Source organism: Colletotrichum fructicola, assembly GCF_000319635.2.
Source record: "Colletotrichum fructicola Nara gc5 chromosome Unknown KSG_Nara_v1_contig11, whole genome shotgun sequence".
In the NCBI taxonomy this organism is placed as follows: Eukaryota; Fungi; Ascomycota; class Sordariomycetes; order Glomerellales; family Glomerellaceae; genus Colletotrichum; species Colletotrichum fructicola.
The window spans coordinates 1573881-1597038 of NW_027094061.1; the positions used below are offsets into that span (position 1 = coordinate 1573881).

General features: G+C 48.2%; 5 protein-coding genes across 5 annotated transcripts; 3 read left to right on the forward strand and 2 right to left on the reverse strand.

The window, feature by feature from the left end:
• Positions 1-5550: 5550 nt before the first annotated feature.
• CGGC5_v016982 (uncharacterized protein) lies at positions 5551-6032 on the reverse strand (the record flags this gene model as incomplete). Its single annotated transcript, XM_066153673.1, has 2 exons — positions 5551-5560; positions 5623-6032. 2 exons carry the CDS (start codon positions 6030-6032, stop codon positions 5551-5553), a joined length of 420 nt encoding a protein of 139 aa, XP_066007010.1.
• Positions 6033-10097: 4065 nt separating this feature from the next.
• CGGC5_v016983 (uncharacterized protein) lies at positions 10098-10498 on the reverse strand (the record flags this gene model as incomplete). Its single annotated transcript, XM_032025941.1, has 3 exons — positions 10098-10143; positions 10212-10378; positions 10436-10498. The coding sequence occupies 3 exons, from the start codon at positions 10496-10498 to the stop codon at positions 10098-10100; spliced, it is 276 nt and encodes a 91-aa protein (XP_031877567.1).
• A 2928-nt stretch (positions 10499-13426) lies between these two features.
• On the forward strand, positions 13427-18328 carry CGGC5_v016984 (Retrovirus-related Pol polyprotein from transposon TNT; the record flags this gene model as incomplete). Its single annotated transcript, XM_066153674.1, has 1 exon — positions 16811-18328. The coding sequence occupies one exon, from the start codon at positions 16811-16813 to the stop codon at positions 18326-18328; it is 1518 nt and encodes a 505-aa protein (XP_066007012.1).
• Positions 18329-19241: 913 nt separating this feature from the next.
• Positions 19242-21164, forward strand: Mutanase-6 (Mutanase; the record flags this gene model as incomplete). Its single annotated transcript, XM_066153675.1, has 5 exons — positions 19242-19319; positions 19384-19919; positions 19999-20022; positions 20070-21049; positions 21124-21164. 5 exons carry the CDS (start codon positions 19242-19244, stop codon positions 21162-21164), a joined length of 1659 nt encoding a protein of 552 aa, XP_066007011.1.
• A 936-nt stretch (positions 21165-22100) lies between these two features.
• On the forward strand, positions 22101-22687 carry CGGC5_v016986 (uncharacterized protein; the record flags this gene model as incomplete). The annotated part of the gene is made up of 2 exons (XM_066153676.1): positions 22101-22431; positions 22491-22687. The coding sequence occupies 2 exons, from the start codon at positions 22101-22103 to the stop codon at positions 22685-22687; spliced, it is 528 nt and encodes a 175-aa protein (XP_066006866.1).
• Between the last annotated feature and the right edge of the window lie 471 nt (positions 22688-23158).

Below are 23158 nucleotides of genomic sequence, written 5' to 3' on the forward strand. Positions count from 1 at the left end.
TGACTCACCTGCGGTAACTGTGTGTTGAATCTTTGGTTTCGTCTAGCCGCACGACCACTGCCAGATATCGTGCCACCACCGAATAGAGCACGTTGATCGACGAGCCCGGTCGCTCAGCGCCGTGAAAATGGATCTGCTCCTGGTGACATATGACTACGACGACGAGAAAAACGACAAGTGCCACCGTGACAATGCCCGTAACTTGCGCTTGAGTCAGCCCCTCTTGGAGCAGCGCGGAGCTGCTTGCTTTGGCTGTGTTCGAGATGAGAGATGCTGGATACGAGCGTTAATTTGGCTGACTCCACAAACGTTGAAGCGGGTGGGAAGGAATGATAGTGCGATCATTCCCGCAGGCCATTCTGAGTGAAACGGACAAATAGGTGCGGTCCTCCCTTCGTTATCTGCTTGTGACTCGGCCGGAGGAGACGCAGCAGGGCGTCACTGAAACAAACCGTCACCCGGTTATCGCATAGATGGATCGCACCCAGTGGACCCGCTCGAGTCCTTCAAGAGAGCCCCTCTTATCGAAGTTATAGAGAAGATCCACTAGCGTCCAATTAGAAGAGATGTTTGCAACTGGAGAGGCAGAAAAGGAAGAAGCTGTGAGTGTGTGTGTGTGTGTGTTGTATTTAACGCCGTGGCGGCAGGGGCGCAGCCGCCCTTGCGGCCGACCTCCCGAAGGGTATATGGCGTGGAGAGCCGTAGCCCTATAACTATTGCTAGATACAGTTCAAATCGTCCTCCAAATCGTGCCCGAAGGCTACTATGCGTGCTATCTGTCCCTGGTTCCCACTGGTGCCCCAGTTCCATTACATATGTCCGGAGAGGGCGGGGGCCCTCGTACATGTTCTGACTCGCACAAGACCATTCCTGCCCCAGTACTAGGTTGACGACGTGTACGCGCCGCATATCCACTTTTTCTTGGTTCGAGGGTGTGGATATGAGAAAACCCTGGCAGGGGCCTGGAAAGGGTCCTAGGCCCCGCTGAGTGGTCTTAACGACGTACCAGCCGCCAGTCTCACATTGTTCCGGCTGGGGGAGACTGGAAGACCCGCATATAGCGGGCCCAACCATTGCCTGTGGCAAAGCGCGACCCAAACGCTTTTTTTTGCTCGCAGCTGGAATCGAACCAGCCCCCTCTGCGATGGAGAGGAGTTGCCAGACGCACGCCACTGCGCCATGCGGGCGGAAGAAGCTGTGACAGGCTGTCAAACTTTGCCTCCAACTTAAACGTTTTGATTCATTCAAAGTGGTACATATAATTCCCTTGGTCTGGCCCACCCAGGTTGCCTTCAGACTCATAGTACATTATACGCTGCTCAAGAACCCAGATCAATTGGGTTTGCAACATGATTACTATCTCCTGAGAGTGCGATGCCATCGCGATTCTATCCAGATGATCCTCAATGTCCGCCTCCTCTATTCTCTCGAAGTATTGGCCGCCTTGGTTGGTATTGTTTTTGTTGTCGATGTTCATGGTGCATTAGCTGCGTGTCAGGTTGTCTGCAACTAGCAATGGTAGATATATCCTAGTGATGGAAAGGAGATATTGTATAGGTTTTATATAAAGGCAATGCGTCTCGCGAGCCTCATCGTAGGGTCATACATAAATTAAACTGAGTGCACTCTCTGTTATAACACCCAACCTGCCTCCGGCGGATGGAGTCTTAATATACGCATGGAGTCTTTCAATCTCTAATTGGTCAAAGGTGCGCAACTCTGATAAAGTCAAGATTGCGAGCGAAACCCGACTTACAAAAAATAACCAGGTTGAGTCGGCCGCTATCACAAGGCGGTTATTTCGTCACAAAGCTGGTCATAGCGAGTCCGTCTCAGAAGGCCTAGCTGGCGTCTCTATCATCCAACCTGCTGTTACAAGCGATCAGGGCAACCAGCTGCACCACACGACAAAAGTATCGTCAACGATGCATCCGCCACCATTATACCCTATTCAGCGCTACATAGCTACGCGCCTATAGAGATCTGCAGTGAACGTAACACTACGTACACGAAGTACCTGGCAAGGCTGTTTGCGGGCAGGAAAGCTAACCACGCAATAGAGACGCACAACCCATCCGCCGTTCAAAGTGCCTAGCCTGGTGTGGTGGTAACGCCAAATCGGATGGACCATGCATGCCAAAGTACGAAACACTGGTTTCTGGTTGTCGACAGAACCCAGTCAGCGGGTGGGCATCTGCTGTCCCTACATCACGTCTCGTGGTGCGCCAGCTCTGAGGCAGCTCTCTCAGTTTACGCCGTAACCTTCTGCCGCTGCATCCGACACGACCGGGTTGCATGACGGGAAAAGAATTTCGTCGGCTTGCTGCCTAAAGAAGAACGTCATTCTGTGGGATAGCTCCATATTTCCCGCGTCGGCATACTGCTTTTTACGGCGCGAGTGATGACCCTTGCGATCACCCCGTTTGCCGCACTAGACTCACGCAATAACGACCTTCAACGGAGGCGTAGGGCGAATTAAATTTGGCGGAGGGAAATTTGGTCGGCTGGCAGCATTATGTGGTGTTGCAATGCGAAATGGCTAACGTGAACGCAGGAGGTATGCTATTGTTATATTCCTGGCGACCTGCAGGCATCTTTCAATAACAAACGCGCCAAAAATCGTCGCTCGACCCTGCTTTCCATCAGACGACAGAACAGGATGACTAAGCTGACGTGGGCCAGCTTCGGCTTCTCAGCCGCTGCGATACCTCCATTAGCTCTCCCACCTCCAGTCCTGGGTTGGCTGCATCCATCAAGCCAGATTCAATCGGTAGACACCAGCTACTCTGTCACCGCGGGCCACTTCGGTGCTGTTCTTGGCTGCTTTTGGATACTGACTGAGCGCGCGATGGCGATTTCCTCGGGAGGACTAAGAAGATTTCTCATTATGGAAGTCGAGAGGCCTGGCTCTATTCTCCGTACGCGCATGCGAGTCAGGATCAAAGTGAAGGGCGACGATCAATTTTATTACTGGAGTCGGTCTAGCCATAGGAAATTCTACGAGGAGCAACCTTGCCATGTGCCCTTGGTTCCCGGAGCGGCTAAGGATCGGCCTTTTTACCTAGGCATGGCCCAGGAACCGCTCTGTTGATTTGCTGAGGATGACAACAATGCAACCTTCTTGGTTTGATGATTCTGGCGGCCTTTTATGCATAACCGCGTCGCGACTCAATCAGCTGGGGTGCTGATCGGTGTCACTAAATGGTACAGGGGATAGATATTATAACGGATGTGTTAGTTATATATGGTTGATGTTCCTTTTCAGCCTGCTCCACAGCTTCCGCGATAGGTGCTTGGACCTTGTCACTATGGTGAGGTGACAAAAGGCGGTGTATTCTTGTGCTGTTTGGGCTGAGTATCTTGTTGATTGTGTTGTCTTTTTATAATTTGTCTTAGACTCGTTTTTCTCCTTCAGCGTTGGGACCAGCGTGGGGACTTTAGCTGCCCCGACTCTATTGATGGCATTAATGTTATGGTTCCAAATTCGTTTTTACACCAGCAGGAGGTGCATCTCCACATCCAGTGCTGGGAACGAGGTTGCGCTATACGCTCCACTCATTGTCGTCCCTGTTATGTGTTACGGTCAGCTATCCGACAGTAGGGTCTGCTAACAGAAGCTGGAGATTGAGACGTAATAACAGTACACTTGGTCGTGGTCTGGGTCATAGGTCGTAGGCTAACAGTAGATCAGATCTTCAGAGGCTAAGGTGATCAGTCTTAGACTCAACAAGTAATTCGCAGTGAAGGTAAGCTGAGAGTATCCTGAGGATGAATACTAAGTTGATTGCTGAAGAGCTATGGAGGTCTGACCATGAGCCAGGCTCAGGGTCATACTATATACAGGTTCCGAACAGTTCCTTACGATGCTGGATAGCTGGGATAGCTCATATCCAACATATCCATGGATAGCTAGGATAGCTCATATCCAACATATCCATCCTTATCTTGTGTCCGTACTGTTCCCGAAGTCACGTGACCTGTACCATAGTTCTTCCTTTCCCGATGGTTTCTGGTTACACCTGTGTCACTGCTTACATATGTTCCGCGTTAGCCGCCGAGATCCCAGGCGGGGTTGTTCCAACGTGTTGTGCCTAACGGGTCGTAACATTATGGCTTGAAGTATTTGTAGTCCGTGGATATTTACTTGGTGCAGCCTTACTCAAAGACTAAAAAGGACATTCTTTATTGAATCAGTATGGCTAGTTTTTTCGTCTTAAATAATACGAATTTTGGTCTCAGCCGTTAGTGTGAGTATTAACCGCTACTAACAGGGATTAGCTGCGCCCAAGCGTTATATATAGCGCGTTGCCTATGGTCTCTTCCGCACTAGTAAACTATCTCTAATTGCATTACCACCAAATGCAGCAACTACAGCGGTTTAATAGCCATGCTCAATTAGCAATCTTGGTATAGAAGCTAGCTATTTAATTGTTATCCCCTTCTATGATGGGTAAATTTTCACCTTATATCTAGTTATCTTATCGAGAAACCCTCGAAGCTGAGGCATCTGCTCACTACATGCGCGATCCATATTCCGACAACCAAATTCTAGCTGCCCACCGGCGATGATTGGCTCTATTTTCCCACCTCCTTCAGCCACTGCTCGATTCTGCGGCGCAGGCTGCAGCTAGTCCCGTTCTCTGTCTTTGTGTCATTGAGTCTCTCGGTTCCTGGCTGGTAAAGAGAGGGGTCTAAGGTTGTGCTGCCTGCCAGTTGCCACGCAGTAGACGGCCTCGATACACAGGCAACATTTCCCGCACCGCCTCGTCCAACGTGGAAACGGCGCACAGAGATAGCTTGTTGGGCTTGGCCGGCCATTTTCGGGTGGCGGACGATAACAGATTTCTAATAAGGGGATTCTTTCGTTGTGGAGCAGACATGGTGTCTTGTCCACGTGGGTTGCTTATAGATATAAGCGTCAGTCAATGCTTGCCCAAAAGACTAAGCCGGGAGGCACTTTAAACCAAACAACAGACGACTAGCTGCATGGTGGTCAGCGCCCCACTTGGCAGTTAGTCAATAGAGAATGTGGCGAGGCCCAATACGGTTATCCAGTATCAGTAGAAGCATGTGAGGTCTTTGGGAGACTTATGGTCTTTTGGCCCGGATGTGTCCCATCTTGGTGGTGGTCGGCGCTATGAGTTATGTGGGTTATTATTACGAGCAGGTCAGGGCAACCAACTGCGTCACAAGCAAAAGCGTTAGTAATGAAGACTCCATTTGCATTGCTCCCTGTTCTGTACTATGTCGCTACGTATCCATAGTGATCCATTATGGCGCACGTAATAAGTATGTCTTGGAACGGCTTAGCGGGAAGCAGAAAGGGATTTCGTTATCAAGCTGTGCAATGTGGCGGTTGATATCATGTCGAGCCAGTACGCCAACCATAAGTTAGCAAAAGCTTTATTCTCTGGCTATTTTCCGATGCGCAATGCAAATTTGAACCACATGTCGATAACCTTAGTTATGCCCATAAATAAATAAATAGAAACAACATCGTCTTTCTAGTGATATCCACACACTGTATCTTCTCAAGACTAGCAAACTTGATCAGAAACATCTACAGCAGTTAGCTTTTGCTATCGTATTGGTAAAACTTCGACCTGGAACGGATTTACTCACCCAAAGCGCTTCCTGGCCCTATTTGCTTGCTTGGGGATTGGGGGCAGCGCTTTAGCCTTTGGGTACGACGTTGAGACATCGGTTTTTGGCATGTACTGCGCTCTTTCCACATTTTGCGGGGACCCACGGGCGTCTTCTATACCTAATTTGGAGACTCGCCTCGCTCTTGTGTTGAGTTGCGCCAAGCCCTCCTCCTCCACGGCCGGACGAAACTGTCGACGAGGCACAGCAAGAAGCTCATAATCAAAAAGAACATCAAAAGGAAACTTGGACGCAGGTACTGGCGATGTCCATCCTTTTTTCTGCTTGTACTTGATGTACAGTTCAGTGGATGAAGTCTTGATTATGTCGTATGGATGGAAATGCTGGATGCATAGTTCGCAGAATGTGTCGCGGTAGAAGCTGACCATTTTGTTGTTGGAGCAAGATTGGCCTATGGGCATACTTGACTTCGTCTGATCTTTCTGCTCCGGCCGAGGGCTCCTGCATTTTAGCCTCGTCGTGTCGCGATGGCCACAGATGTTGAATGTGCATTGGAGTGATATGCACATATTGAGCGCCGACTCCTGTCTAGATTTTCATATTGGGATTCGCAGGTCTACCTAGCTGCTCAGGGACAAGTATGAAGTAACTTGGAGCTGACGGCACTACTTAAACTTTGCCTATACTCGTACATAGACCTTGTTGTTGTTGAGCAATACTCCGCATGTACATATTGGGCATCAGCTATGCGTTAACTCCTGGTACGATATGACGAAAGCCACTTGACCCAAGAGTTGTGACGCCGGCCGCGATTTGTCACTATGGGCGCGCAGCTACTTAGTGCAGAACAAGGAGTAATGACGACGGATTCGTTATTACTAAAGCTTTTGTTACAGTATGTGCTAGAGTTGGTAACGTACATAATAAGCGAGCGGTTCAGACAAGCGAGTGGTTCACCTAACCACAACCACTTAACAAAAGCAACTTGCAATCAACAATAGAATTATCAAATCAATCAAAACTACTCAGAATCCTCTTCCTGAGACATTGCTTCATTCACTGGGCACGTTCGTGCATTGTGTCCAGTGTTCCCGCAGACACCACATCGCCGTTGACCTGATTTGGTCCTCGGTTTGCGACCACTACTACGGCGCGTTTCCTCTTCTATTTGGGCCGATGTCTCCCTCTGGGACTGTAGCTCCTCTGCGTGGGATACAGTAAGACTCCCTACTTGCCTCAGACGTGTTTTCTTAGCCCTCCGGCGTCGACTAAGTAGGTCATTTTCCTCTCGAAGTGTTTTGTTCTCAGCCTCCTGTAAGGCATACTGATGCATAACTGCCATTGCTCCTTTAGTAATCTGGTCAATAGCCTGAAGAATAGGTGTTGGGGAGCTATTCTGATGACGGGAGACTTGTTCCTTAATGAGAGTTGACTGAGAACTTGCTTCAGTTGGGTTGTTTGGTGTCTTAGAAACCTACGGTGGTGGTGTTACTGGGAGGGACCCTGGGGGTGTTGGAGTGTGTAACTTGATATCAAGCTTCGACAAGACACTCTCTGCACTCAAAGGTACAAGCCCAGACCCTCTAAAGCCCCCCCGGATGTTCTTTTCCGTAGTAGCTTGCGTGAAAGCATAGTGGAAGGCAGGGAAGAAATCTTCCTTTGTAATATGGGTATTACCCCGGCGCATCTTATTCTCAATTTCTCGACCGTACGCAGTCTTGAGGGGCCCAAAACAGCCAACGTCCAAGGGCTGGAGAGTATGCGACGAATGAGCTGGCATATAGAGTGTGACCAGGTTGTTCTCATTGCAAAATATCTCGAAATCGGCGGAGTGGTGACTTTCGTGTCCATCGACGACTAGGAGGCAATATGGACCTCTTAAACGCGGTTTTGTATGCCGATCAAAGTGTTGGAGCCAATCTAGGCCTCTTTCATTTGTTGTCCATCCGTTTTCAGACGTCGAGATCACCCAGTCGGGTGGGAGACCCGATTGAGTGTACCAGGTAGAGAGGTGATATTGGCCTGCAACGATAATGTACGGTGGGATACTGTAGCCCGATGAGCCGATGGACTGAATGACTGTAACCCATTCCCGATTGCCAGGCTGTGCCATTTTCGTATTCGAACGCCTTTCGGAGCTTGTAACGACTGATCCGGTTTAGATCTGGCCCATCATAAACCCAGTCTCGTCGAAGTTATAGATATCTGAGTCCTGGATGCCGTATTTCGCGATTATGTTAGCTATAAGCCGAAACCACGCGTTTATTGCAACGGGATCTTCGCATTGGGCTCTCTTATAGTCGTACTTACGAAAAGAACGCGTCCGGAGCTGTGGTTGTCGCTTGACGAAGTTCGACGCCCAGCGCTTGCCGACCGGTGGTGCATCACGGTTGGCGAGCAGTCGATTGGCCATTTCTTCCACACCAGCCAGCCGGGGAGGAAATTATCGGGAATCCAGGCCGAGAATATATTCGACTAACTTCTGCTCTTCAAGCGACGTCAAATTCCGAGAGTTTGGCATGCTGTCTTGTCGTGATGTTGTGCCTTTTAATCGGCGGAGCAAAGTTGTATATGGGACTGTATAAATGCGTGCTGCTTCTCGGGCACTAAGACTTGAGGTCTTTTTGATCGTTTGGACCGCTAAGAGGACCTGGGATTCTTTATTTGATGACGGCATTGTTTTTGGTGGATGGACGCGTATTGAAAGTTGGAAGATGGATTATTGTGGTTGGGTGAACCACTCGCTTGTCTGAACCGCTCGCTTATCATGTACGTTAGCCCTGAATGCTTGTAACAACAGTCTGTTAAACGTGCCCTTATTAAATCAGAAGCTAATGAGAAGTTTATCTATAAGAACGGCAAGCTAAAAGAACCCAGTAGGAGGCTTTCGCCAGATGTACTACCTCACTACTGAGGACTAGCACCTACTCATTGAGATCCAAGAGATTCTTGCGCCTCTATACGAATAAACCATTAGATGTTAGGAAAGAGGCAAGGGCGCCGGTTATGGCAGGATGTGGGAAGTATCATATAGAGTACTTAATGGACTCTCTTGAGGCATGGAAGCAACGTTGTGATGAATCGACGTGAGAAGCCATTGGTTTCACTTTTAGTTAAGAGTCTTAGAGTTAATTATAGCTATTACGCTCAACGAGGGGACTACGACGCGGTTCACAACGCAGCAACCAGCGCCGAGCTTTACCACCTCAAAAAGAAACACAGCTACTATCAACCTAGGACCTCTCTACCTTCGTTCGCCCTGTGTATATTCCTGAGAAACACCGCAGTCTCCTTCGCGGTTTAAGAGGGTACTTCCAAGTCTACCGTATGCCAAATATTCAGAAGATCTCAATAAGTATTACAGAAGATTATAGAGTTACTCGTTGATGTAGACCTAGTAGTTCTTCATCCTAGCTAAGGGCTGCTACTGAGAACAATATCATCGCCAATGGGATGCACCACAACCTTCTTCCCAGTCTCACAGTATCTTTCGTCAATAGAGACACTTCCTCTGCTAGAGACATCGAGCTACTCAGACTAGTTTAGCAGTCAACTCAAACACTACAAGGGAACAAATGTCTGAGACATCTCAACCAATTGTAGATCCAGTCAAATATAGGATAGAACATAAGTTCAGCTTAGCGAAGTTGTTGATGACTTCTCAAAGGCTCTCGATGAAGCCTTCTCAACTAGAAATGGCTTATTGGCTTAAGACCTAGCTAGGAGGGGGCCTTATTAGGCTTAGAAACGTATACTATCACTCCATGTGATAGGTCTAGATCAGACTATCACAAGCTAACATATTGACGTCCCATATAATTAATTAAAGTAATTAAATATGTGTTTAAGTAATAAATACACCTTCAAATTAAGCTAACTATCTGATTTAGCAGCCTTAATTTGCCTCAATTAATTAGAATTAAGCTTTTATCTAGCTTCAACTTCTATAATCAAATGTACGCTGCCCCTAGAGCTCATAACCTTTTGTACTGGGCGACCGCATTGAGAAAAGTTGCTATCACGATCTTTTAAGCGCTTTTGAGTAACAAGAAGTCAGGGCAACCAACTCTAGTATGGAGCAAAAGCTTCAGCAATAACAAATCGTCGTAACGACTCCCTGTTCTGCACTACATAGCGACTCTAGCCAGAAGCCCAACTGCTTGGGCCGTAATAGTCTGTGAATTCTTCATAGTCGCCCAGTCTGATCAGAGTTCGTCCACCTGGCCTTCATGTCATCATCAGTAAACTCCTGAGTAGACCCTCCGTCGCTTATATCTCTGTCGAAGACATCTAGACTGGAGTTCTGAGCGACATCCTGATATTTAGCCTGCGGATTATTGTTATCGATACCTGCGGCTCGGAGAGTTACTCCGTCGTTTGGACGTAATTCTTCTTTCAGATTACCCTCTCCTTGAATTGGGTCACCATGTATTCTTTCGGATTCAGCGTTGCTGCCAAACCGTCCTCTCTTTGCCTTTGGCTGCGTCGACGTGTTACTCGCTGCGCGCTTTCGAGATGAAGTCGCGGATGAGCTGGACCCTGAGGTTTGACCATTCTCCCCCGTAGCAAGAACCTGCGGCGCCTTCACTGCACTTTCTCGAACGAACACTGCGTTTATCTTCTTCGGCTTGGTATTCTTCGGCTTGGTATTCTTCGGCTTGGTATTCTGCTCGGTCATACCAGTGTCTCCTTTTCGATTGGGTGTGGCGGTAGTGGGGGTCTGCATCGCTGTGGTAGCTTTGCTATTGTTTCTCTGACGACGGCTAGCTGAAAGCTGTGATCCAATAATAAGCATAGGCCTGTGAGAGGATGATGTAAAAGTGAGACAAACGCTACTGCTATTTGCTCCTAGCTTTTTGAGCTCGTCATTGAACCGTTTCAAAGCCTCTTCCATAGCAGTCCGCCGAGCCGATGAGCTAGGAGAATGAATATAAGAATAGGATTGATTGCCCCTGCGAATATTTGTGTTATTGATGTTATGATATAACGATATGTTGAAGCTGCGGTATAAGACTTATACCTTTAACTTGAGATCTTGATTTGGAATTGCAATGGGTAGGGGTTTCCAAAGTTCAGAGTAAAAGCTGGGGCAGGGTGAGTGTTTATATAATAATTTCAGCGTTACATCAAAGCTCCATTGAGTTAGGTAAGCCAGGACCTCTTTAAGCAGGATTTGTCCCAAGTCGGCTCTTTGCGAGCCGCTGTCTGTCAGCCCGTCAGTTGAAATGACATACTGTGGTGAGCCATACAGCAGCCTTAGCTACGCCGCATGTGCGTCCTCCCTCCGGGCACTCTTGCTCGGCCGGATGGCGAGCAGGGGCGCAGTGATGCGTTGTTTTACTGCCTTGGCCATCTTGGTGACCATGGCTTGCAGACGATATCATTGTGCCGCTCAATGTCTCTCGGCCAGCCATCCAGAGAAAGTTTCGCTCAGATAATTAATGCGTGGAAGTATACAGCCGGAACCAGGGCAACAGCATATGTAGGCCCGATTCCTCAGCCACATAGATGTAACTCTGCTTATTTTGAGATCGAGGTGTACCTTAGTAGCATAGTCGTTTCAATACTTTGTCTCTTGGACAGATTCAGCCACTACCTGGTGCGTAATTATTGCCGCCTTGATGTGGCTTTGACAAGTAAGCAGCGCTTGCACATGCAGACAGTTCTGGGTTCTTCACGAGGTGCGTCTACCATTGAGCACAATTACTAATGCCTTAACATAAGTAATAGTGATTCTCGCCCCCACTCCCCCCTCATTAAGCCTAGTGCTCTGATTGTCATGAGTGTTACGATTTCGCCCGGGATATGTCGAGGAAAATGCGGACTTCCGACGCGTTGCAGTAAAGCGGTGAGGCCCAGTAGGACGGCCGGCTGTGGTTAACGGAGCCTGCTATAAAATACGGTGATGAAAATCAACATGCGGAAGCGCCCTTGACCGTTGAGCCTCACTGGGTCTCATTTCACAACATTCGGTCAGGCATACATCTATAGGTAGGAAAGGAAAGCAAACAGTTTGGGCCGGTTTACGTATACATCTTTACGGACCAGAGTAAACTTGCTCATTTGGTGTTTGTAATCTACTTATCCATGATGAAGAGCCAGCTTACCCCTAACGGCACTGTTAGCAATATATGTTCAATCGGCCATCAGTTCAATCGAGTTTGAGCATGAATACACATACGTGATACCTTAGGAGTTAATATTATTAGATAAGCCGGGAAGCTCCAGCGCTGTGATGTAATCAGGGGTTTCATCCTACTGCTACCCTCATCTCTACTAAGCCCCTATTCAATAAGAACAACACTAGATATGAGAAGTCTTCAATCCATTGCAGTGTGCTAAGTCCGAAATTGATCAGTCTAAGTGATACGATCACCAATTTAAAGCCATCTAGAGATCAATCTCTACATTTGTAAAGATGAAAGAGAATTAAGTTATCCGCAAATCAACCTAGGAATAGAGTAGCTCGTGGGAGCAGATTTGCCTAGCGATCGAAGCAGCAGATCTTCCCCCTTTACCGTGAGGAAGCTAAGAGCAAGAGACTCCCATAAAGCGAGTTCATGATACAACCCCTCAGGAGACCTGTTCATAAGGACTACTGAACTCCTCCTAAGATAACAAACCAGCAGCAGGGTAGCCAGCAAGACTCAGCCTAAGGATCTACGGCAGGGGGGTTGGGACCATCAGAAACTCCTCCTAGTTAATCCCATCCTCGTCCCCCCGATACAATTGCAATGCCAGATCTTTGGCCGACAAGAGGCCTGAATATCTACAAGATGCAAAGTCCGCAAGATATTTGAGACTAGAAGGGCTGAACTTATAACTGTTAAAGACAAGACCAAGACTATTGTTACGGTCAGCTATCCGACAGTAGGGTCTGCTAACAGAAGCTGGGGATTGACACGTAGTAACAGTACACTGAGGTCGTGGTCTGGGTCGTAGGTCGTAGGCTTGTAGTAGATCAGGTCTTCAGAGGCTAAGGTGATCAGTCTTAGACTCGACAAGTATTCGCAGTGAAGGTAAGCTGAGAGTATCCTGAGGATGAATACTAAGTTGATTGCTGAAGAGCTATGGAAGTCTGACCATGAGCCAGGCTCAGGTCATACTATATACAAGTCCTGTACAGTATCTTCTGTGGTGGCTATGTAGGATATCCGTGCTATCCAACATATCCATGGATAGCTGAGATAGCAGACATATCCTTCCTATCTGTCAGGCCTACATTGCATAACCGAGTCAAGCATCTCAACTATGCAATCCGGTACTGCTTCCTAACCTCAATATGGCCTATTTGCATCTGTTTCATGTAGTGTAGCACATCTCGATGGATCTGGCCAACTGGCCACTTATCCTTTACAACAAGATAGTCAATCAATCAATACACAGTTATGCCGTTACTCGCTGGTAGCCACGCTGTCTATCTGACAGTTATGAGCCCAGTTGATTTCTGGTAACTGGCTCTTGATCGCGAGATTCATTCAATCAATTCAAGAAGTACGCTAAAGGACAGGCACAGCGATCAGGATCGTTACAGCCCCATATCCTAGATGGCAGCAAAGTAAAGCCAGCAAAAGCGACGGCAAAGACTGTCCTAATCGTCCAGAGTCAACTGGGCGTAGAACACAAAAGTCCTCCATCTTTGAGGCATATTTTACGGACGGAAGCCGCAATATCAGGCGGAAAGACCGATCCAAGCGACGCCGAACGAGACCGGCCGACCCTGCAGAACAACTACAAGTAACTACTTGTTAAGAATCACTATCAGAGGATCTGGGAATTCCTTTGAAATCATCACTAGACTGGCTTAAGTGAAGCTATCACTATGGACACCTCTAAGACAACTCAGAGGTTAGAGAGCGATGCGGATTGGGTCAAATGGTATAATCTCTTCAGGATGACGGCAACCTTCCATGAGGTTTGGCCATATGTCAACCCTGATGGAACTGAGGTTCTAGTTGAGCCGAGGATCAGATTTCCAGATGTTGACGCTGAGAACTATGACAGACTGCTCAAGGTTGCGGCACTGGAGCACCAGGACGCAGCAAGGATTCATGAAAAGCATCGGAAGGGAGTCCTGGAGGTACTCAAATGGATCAACTCTTCAGTCAACCAGGTCTACCTCAACCAGACAACAAACCAGCAATCAGTCAGAGGCATCATAGTGGCTCTCAGAGAACAACTGAGCCCTGATAGTTACGCCAGACAACAGCAAGTCCTTCACAGATACAACATCCATCGCAGAACGATCAAGAGGACTCGTCTTACTGAATGGCTTATTGTCTACCAGGAGATTATGGAGGAGGCAGCCTCAGCAGGAGTCCCAGCGCTTGCAGACTCAACCACACAAGTGGCAGACTTCCTGAATACGGTCAAGGAGATCGCCCCAGAGTATTACACTGGAGCCTCATTCAACTTCTCAAGGATTGCTCAACCTATTCAGGCTCAAGCCACCCAGGCTCAGCCTGGCCAGGCCCAGGATGGGGTACAGCAACCACCACAGGTTCCATCTGGAGTCACACAAGCCCTGGAGTTCAAGAGATGGGTTCGAACCTTTCACCCAGACTGGCTTACTGCAAGCAAACCTCCAGTCAGTTCAACCAGCTTTGCAACCTGGCAAGGGGAAAATGAGGATAACAACTCCTCATCCTCACAGAACAACAGTTCAAAGAAGAAGGAGAAAAGGAAGCCAGATTGCCCAGCCTGTTTTGGACAGCAAAAACACTATATTGTTGACTGCTGGCATATGAATCCAGCTAAGAGACATTCTCACTACGATCCAGAGAAGGATTCGAACAAGAAGGCTATTGAGGCAGGCAGGAAATTCCTTAAAGACCATCCCAGAATACAAGAGAGACTAGACAAAGTCCTCAAGGAGGGATCATCAGGATCATCCTCAACCAACTGGAGACAAAGGTCTAGGTCACAATCCAGAGAAAGGAGCAACAACACTTCATATGTTGGCCACTCAGATGATGCTTCTATTATGTCATCAGCAGATTCATCTTCAGACTCATCCTTCTGTACTGTGGATTCATCCCTCCCATCACCATCCAGCTTTACTTCAGGTTTCTGCCTTAAGGACAGTGTCATCATTGACTGTGGAACAGCCTTTCATGTCTGTAACGATATCACCAGGATGAAGGATCTTGATTACTCCTGGCAGAAGGCTATCCTCACAGGTGGAGGAGCAGTTCAGGCTGTCGCAAGAGGTACTATGGTAGTCCGCCCTAATATGGGGGGCAAGGGGAAGAAGGGGATTAGAGTCAGAGATGTGTGGTACACACCTGACTACCCTGTGACGCTCGTAGCCACAGAGCTACTCAGGAAGAAGGGTCTCTTCTTCACTTCCAAACACCCAGGGATGGAAAACTCTCAGGGAGAATTACTATTCAAGACCCCTCATCAGTATGGGCAATACCTTCTTGAGTATCATGCCCCACAGGCAACAGAGACTCCACCGCTATCCAAGCAAGTTACCTTTCAGCCTACAGGTCGGGATAAAGAAGAAACGTCCTTTTCAGGATTCAAGAAGTCCTCAGACCCTGTTGTATCTAAGGCTGAAGCCTGGCTGTGGCATGAACGACTTGGCCACCCAGGTGCAAAAGGGCTTGAGGAGCTGCTCAACCACTCAATGGGCATGAAAGTGACAGGCATCACTAAAGATGAGTGTGCAGCCTGTTCAACAGCAAAGGCAATGAGGAGAGTTTCCAGAAGACCTTCAGATCATAGGCCAACAGCTCCGGGCGACTACATTGTTATCGACTTCTTCACTATGAGCAACACATATAACGACGAAAAGTATGCTCTGATCATGGGAGATAGATGGTCCCACTTCAACTGGATCCGAACTCTTCGCACCCGGAAGGAAGGTCTTGATGCGATACAGAGGCTTGTGAACCTCCTTGAAAAGCAATACTTTATCACAGTTCGGGTTATCAGACTTGACTGGGAGACAGCACTCCGGAATGCCTTCGACCTATGGGCTGCTATGGAAGGTATCTTAGTTGAAAGATCAGCAGATTACACTGGCGCCCAGAACCCAGCAGAGAGGCTTGGAGGAATGCTCTTTATGATCGCAAGAGCCTTGAGATTTCAGTCAAGATTTCCAGAGTCTATGGCCCCGGAACTCATCAGAGCCGCTGTATATCTCTGCAACAGGATAGGACATAAGATCCTTGGATGGAAGACCCCTGAAGGAGTGATCAACGAATGGCTCAATCAACAGCCAGGCTCAACGCATCAAAGGTCAGAAAAGCCTCAACTTGGACATCTCAAGAGATATGGCTGCAGAGCCTATCCTCTCACCAAGGAATACAAGAGAGGCGAGCAAAAGTCGAACAAGACTTTGCCAAGAGCCTGTATCGGTTATCTCTGTGGCTATGACAGCACTACCATCTATAGGATCTGGGTGCCAGCCCTGAACAAGGTCCTCAGAACAAGAGACGTCTCCTTTGACGAATCATCTATGTATGACCCAAGGGTTGAGGATACAAGTCTTCTCCACCGTCAGGAACTACAGTTCAAGTTCGAAGAGCTTGAGATGAAGTTCCCAGATCCACAAGATGAAGACCTCCCTATGGACTCGGTCCTATGGGATGGGGATGAACTCCTCCATGAGGCATCCAAGCATATCTACCTCCTGCAGAGGAATGACCATACAGATGGACCTAGCAGTACGCTGACTCCAGATCAATCCCTAGAGCCAGAAGGCACTCAGCCTGGTCCATCTGAGGGGGTGGATGAACAGGAACAAGGACAATCGTCACCAGAATCAACTCCAGTCCTCACTCCACCTACCCCAGACTCTACAGGGCAGTCAGCTATCACACAGACAGCTGTGACAATTGAACCTGAGATTATTGTATCTCTATCGCCTTCTCCACAGCCTACCCCTCAAGGGCCAACATCAAGACGAGGTCGCCCTATAGGCAGTAGAAACGCAGATATCTACAACAGGGAAACACCAATTGGTCAGGTGAACCGCCAGCCTCCTAACGCCACCAGATCTTCAGGAAGGCGCCGAAACCAAAGAGGATCATCTGGTACATCCAACTTCACCCTGTCAACCGACACAAGCAAAGATAAGGACACTATGGACGCCTCTGCCTATGATCTTGGCATTATATACAGGAAGGATCTTCCTCCTGAGCCAACCACATATGCTGAAGCCAAACAACACCAATACTGGCCAAAGTGGCTAGCAGCAATGAACGTTGAGAACAAGATAGTGTGGAAAAAGGGCACCTTCGAAGCTATCAGACTTCAAGATGTGGACCAAGAGGAGCATAGGATCCTACCCCTCAGATGGGTGTTCACATACAAATTCGATAAGCATGGACGACTGCTTAAGTTCAAAGCAAGGATCTGCGTTAGAGGAGATCTCCAACCTATGAATGGAATGGAGACCTACGCCTCTACCCTTGCTGGAAGATCATTCAGAAGTCTTATGGCTGTTGTAGCAAGGTTTAACCTGGATACAATTCAGCTTGACGCTGTGAATGCTTTCACTAATGCTAATCTAGATGAGATTGTCTACGTATGGTTTCCACCAGGCTTCAACCGTTCAGGCTACTGCCTCATACTTCGCAAGGCTCTCTATGGGCTAAGAAGAAGTCCACTGCTATGGCAGAAGAGTCTCAAGACCACTCTTATGCTTTTAGGAGTCACACCTCTAGATGAGGATGACTGCATCTTCATCAGCAGACATCTAGTTATCTTCATCTTTGTGGACGACATTGCAATTGCTTATCGCTCTCGAGATAAAGCAGAAGCAAGGAAGCTTATTAATGGTCTCAAATCTAAGTATGAGATGAAAGAGATGGGAGAACTCAACATCTTCCTAGGCGTTCGAATCACTAGAGACCGAAGGCAAAAGAAACTTTGGCTATGCCTGGATAACTATATCACCAAGATCTGTGATGAATTCAAAGTTGATAGAGGGAGGAGAGGTCCTATGACACCTATAGGATCTGACAAGCTTGTCCCAAACCCAGGTCAAGCCTCACCCCAAGAGATTCATCACTATCAGCGCATATCTGGATCAATTAACTACGCTGCTATCATAGCAAGACCAGACGCCTGTTACACTTCATCCAGACTTTCAGAGTTCAGCACAAACCCTTCCCACCAGCATCAGCAAGCGGCCAACAGTTGTCTCAGCTATCTCTGGAACACCAGATACTTCGCTATTGAGTTCAACTGTGAAGGTAAAGGCACACTCTTCTGTGCCTCAGATGCTTCATTTGCAGATGATACAGTCACCAGAAAGAGTACTCAGGGATATGTGATGATGCTCTTTGGAGGTCCTATCGCCTGGAAGTCTTCTAAGCAGCGAAGAGTTGTCACATCTAGCACTGAAGCAGAGCTTGTGGCCCTCACTCAGGCTACGAAAGAATACCTAGCCACCATACGTCTAGTCAAGGAACTTCAACTTGAATTTGATGACGACTTCAAGATGCAATGCGACAATCAGCAGACTCTCAGATTGCTTACAGCTGAGAGACCTCAAGCAACAAGCAAACTTCGTCACATCAACATCAATAACCTATGGTTACGACAGGAACTTCGTACTGGTATCATTAAGTACGAGTGGGTTAAGACCAACGAGATGGTTGCAGATGGAACCACAAAAGCTTTGCCACCTCAGAAACACAGTTTATTCCTAGCTCAGCTTGGGATGACAGATGTTCAGAAGTACATCGAAACTGCAGATCCCACAGTATAAAAGGGTGTCACTCTCAGATCCATTCAACTGGAAAGTTAGAGACCTATCGCACTGTCTTCTTGAGGGGTTGTCAGCAGGCTGAAAACACCACTCACATCAACAGATTCAACATCACCAACTTCATGATCGTTTATACTGATTTCTATCTTTTGAGTACATGGAATACTGATAGTTGAAAAGCTCTCTATTCAGGGAACAGCCGCTCTTTTTATACTGATCTATTCTTCGATCACAGCAAAACGGGCATAACGGCCACTCTTTTAGTTATGTCGTATAACAGAGATTCATTCTATTTTAGAATTATCTCTGAGGGGGTGTGTCAGGCCTACATTGCATAACCGAGTCAAGCATCTCAACTATGCAATCCGGTACTGCTTCCTAACCTCAATATGGCCTATTTGCATCTGTTTCATGTAGTGTAGCACATCTCGATGGATCTGGCCAACTGGCCACTTATCCTTTACAACAAGATAGTCAATCAATCAATACACAGTTATGCCGTTACTCGCTGGTAGCCACGCTGTCTATCTGACACCGCCCGACGCCCGAGTGGGTCGGTTAACTGTTATCCATGCATAACGGGTCGTAACATCTTACTCTCTCGGAAAGAAGGTCTAGGAGGATCTGCAGGCACCAAAAAACCTGTGCCTCTTATCTGAACTGCACCATTTTGAAAGGACGAGCGGTACCTCAACTATGAAGCTTTGTTTGGCTTGTTGTATCGGATTAATAGATTTCGACTGCCCGGCTCTATTTCATGCCGCCCTCCGGTGCCGCTTAGCGAGGGCGGTCCTTACGACATCAGAGGAAATTTGGCGTATAAGTAGTCAGAAGATGCCAACAGCCTTTTCTACCCAGGGCCTCTACGACTACATCATTTGCTTTTGATGTCTTTTCAATTCTTGTTATTGTTATGAGGTTGAACCTGCTTCTCGCCGCCTTTGCCGGCACGTGCCACGTCCAGGCTGCGTCTGTGTTTGCCCATTTCATGGTTAGTGCACCTTGACTAAGATTGTCCACTCTTTGAGAGACCCTTCGGTGACCTGTGTGTATAGGTGGGCAACACCGCCGAGTACACTGACGAACTTTGGCGGTCAGACATACAGCTTGCTAAAGAGGCGCATATCGACGCGTTCGTGCTCAACATGGCCCACGGCGACGCTGTGAATGAGCCTTCCCTCGAGCGGGCCTTTAGCTCCGCCAAGGCGGAAGGCTTCAAGCTCTTGTTCTCCTTCGGTTATGCTGGTCGCGGACCCTGGCCTAAAGATATCGTCATTGGCTACTTAAAGAAGTTCGGGTCTACTGCTGAGTACTTCAAGCATGGTGACGGGAAGCCTTTGGTCTCTACATTTGAAGGCCCCGGGAACGCCAAAGACTGGATCGATATTAAGAAAGAAGTCAGCTGTTTCTTCATCCCAGACTGGTCGTCCAGAGGCGCCGAGACTGCGCTGGCTCTTGGCGATGGCGTGGCTGACGGTCTGTTCAACTGGGCAGCCTGGCCCTGGGGCCCTCGAGATATAGATACCTACAATGACGCCTCTTATATTGGGCCTCTCCTTAATAAGCCTTACATGATGCCCGTGTCACCATGGTTTTACACGAACATGCCGGGATACAACAAGAACTGGCTCTGGCGCGGCGATGATATGTGGCATAACCGGTGGATCCAGGTTATATACAACCTACCTGAGCAGGTGATCAAGCCCCCAAGTCACAACAAACGCTAACGTGATCGCATTAGGTATGTACAGATCATCTCATGGAACGACTACGCAGAATCGCACTACATTGCTCCCGTGTACAATCATGCATTGAAGGCGTTTGATGTCGGCAAAGCTCCGTTCAACTACGCCAACAATAGGCCCCATGACGGCTGGCGTCTCACTTTACCTTTCTGGATCGATTTCTACAAGACCGGAAGGGCTACAATCACCCAGGAAGGAATCGTTACCTGGTACCGCACAAGCCCAGCCAGCGCATGCTCCGACGGAGGTACTGTCGGCAACACAGCGAGCCAACTTCAGATGGAGTTTGCCCCTGAGGCTGTCATGCAAGACAAGATCTTCTTCTCAGCCATCCTCAGGGCGACAGCTCAAGTAACCGTGACGCTAGGGGGCCAGACCTTCAGCCCGGGGTGGTCCTCGATTCCGGACGGTGACGTCGGCGTTTACCACGGCAGCTTCTCATTCAATAGCTCAGGCGGCAACGTGACCGTTCAACTAGCACGGGGATCCCAGGTCATTGCGAGAATAGATGGCACCGCAATCGGCGCCTCAAGCTGCAACAACGGACACACCAACTGGAACCCCTGGGTCGGGAGCGCCCTCGTCCCTGGACCCGTCTCCATCACGACCCCGCGGCCTCGTGGCGAACAGGGTTGCATCGAAGGAACCGGCGCCGAGGGCTTCACAGAGCTCTGTGAGTTCAACTGCAAGTACGACTACTGCCCAGTGTCGTCCTGCGTGTGCACTGCCGTCGGTGTCCCGAACAAGAAGCCGACCGCGCTCGAGGTCGACAGCCTCCCGGCTAGAGGGAGGAGCAAATACTACATGGAGCTTTGCTCGTCGGCCTGCAACCTGGGATACTGCCCGGAACAGTACTGCTCGCCTACCTTAGAGCCCATGGTCGTGTCGAACCTCTCAGAGTTCCTCCCGCCGGCCTGCCGAGCCGACACAGGCCGCGTGGGACATGAGAGCTTGGCGGGTCTGTGTTCGTACGCTTGTAAGTTTGGATTCTGCCCCATTCACGCCTGCCACTGTACGGAGGAGGGCAGCTTGATCGAGCCGCCTCCACAGGTAAAGGGAGTCAGTGGCAAGCCGGTCGGCAACCTCAATGATGAGAAGCTGTGCGCTTTTGCCTGCTCCCGGGCTTGGTGCCCCGCTGACGCTTGCGAGTCCGCGCACGCGACTGAAGATAACGACAACGACGATGATGAAGAACCCGAGACCAACCCTTCGTAGGCTTGCCAGTTTAGCAATCTTAGGCAGTAAATTCAATACCAAACGCGCCGGCTAGTACGTGCGTTCGTGTTTTAGGCCATGATAACACCATAAAGTAAAAGTATAGCCTCTCTACAGCTCCTTAGAAAATGTTAAGGTATTTCACTCGCTCATTAACTACGTTATTAAGTTAATCGTTAAATAAATCATTGAGCGGCTTGGTCGTAATGGCCGCAGCCGCCACCGTCCTCGACTACTAATACCGTTGGAAACTCTAAATCGCTGGTCTGGCTAACCTGAAAATTCTTCAGGTTGAGTGCCCTCCTATCCTTGCGCTTCTTCTGCTAAAATTAGTACTACTAGTACTATAGCTCTACGAGTTTCACTCTTAATATCTAAATCTGCCTAGTTAGGTAACAGAATTTAAAAAGAAAAAAAAGAATAAGAAAGGCTTTAGCAAATAACGTCAGACATAAGACTGAGGGCTTTACTAAAAAGAAGCATTAGTGGCTAAAAAAGGTTATTCCATATAAGTAATGACTAACATATCTCGTTACTTTCCCAGGCGTTATTATACTTCGCAATAAGGATCATATAGCGCGCTATCAGCAGTTAAACTATATAAATCTTAAACAATGACCTGCTAAATTCCCTCATTTATATCAAAGAGGCCATCCTAACACAAGAGTTCTGATCTAGATTTCAAGTCTATAATCACTATAAACCTCAATATGGCGTGGTTGAGGTGTTCCTTCGTACACTCTTTTGCCCTTTATACCTTATTAGGTGTACAAGGCGTGTTTAGCCATCTCCAATCATCTACCAAAACAGCAATGCTGAGGGATACCACGGCAAGCGCAAGCCCCCGCTGCGAGATGGACCATGGGAGCGGTGTCCAATGGGACGCGTTTTATGGTCCAAAATACAATGTGGTATCGAATTTCTGTAACGGCAAAACGGAGAATGACTTGGTGCCTCTGGTATGGTATGTGGATATGGAAGGCATCAGGAAAACGACGGTCAATCAACGCAGCCCACCAGTCACTCCGGGAATCTATGAAAACTACGAAGTCAGATTGGAGTGGGCACCCCAAGAACCTTTCAATTCCAACACATGCCTTAGAACATGTCTTGAAGCCTTCCAAGACGTAGCATCTAGCCCTTGTAAGTTGAGAAACATGTTATTATGGTTCAAGGGTTTTTACATCGACTTACATGAACAGGTGGCCACACAGGAGGCGAAGGAAATGCAATGGCTAAGAATGGCACGTGGGATGTTGGCTGTGGAAATTATTCATGGTCAATCAGCCGTTATGAACATATCTCGTCGTCGTCAAGGGATTTTAACCAGCAAACTCAAACTAGCTTATATCAGGCTTCATCATCGGTGCTGGCTCCAACTCTTCTCCATGCAGGTTAGATTAGCGCCGAGGTAGGGGGCGGCGCCAAATAACGAATCAATATAGGTTATGGAATAGAGAGAATAGACGGTAGCATGGTTAGAGCAGCTGATATCCCCCCTGGTTAGCCTGTTGGCGGGGATCGATGTCTTCCAGAGTTGCCGAGGGCTCGTGAGGGATCTAGCCATACTGACAGGCCATAATCAAGTCCTTTTCCAGCCTCGAACGATATTCTTGCTTCTCATGCCGTGCGTGCCTTGCTATCACAAATAATGAAGTTCCTCTTGCCCACAGCTGTGCCAGCATCCCACTCAGCACGTATTCCAAGCTCCTTCTTATGCGCTGCCAAGGGGGTCAAAAACGGACAGGTCCAGATGCTGAAGGACATGTGATGTATACGCAGGTAACAAGAGCGAGTGTATCTTATTCCTAAAGCAGAGATGCTTAAAAGAAGTAGTCTCATAGCTTCTATAACCATCCAGAATTAACAA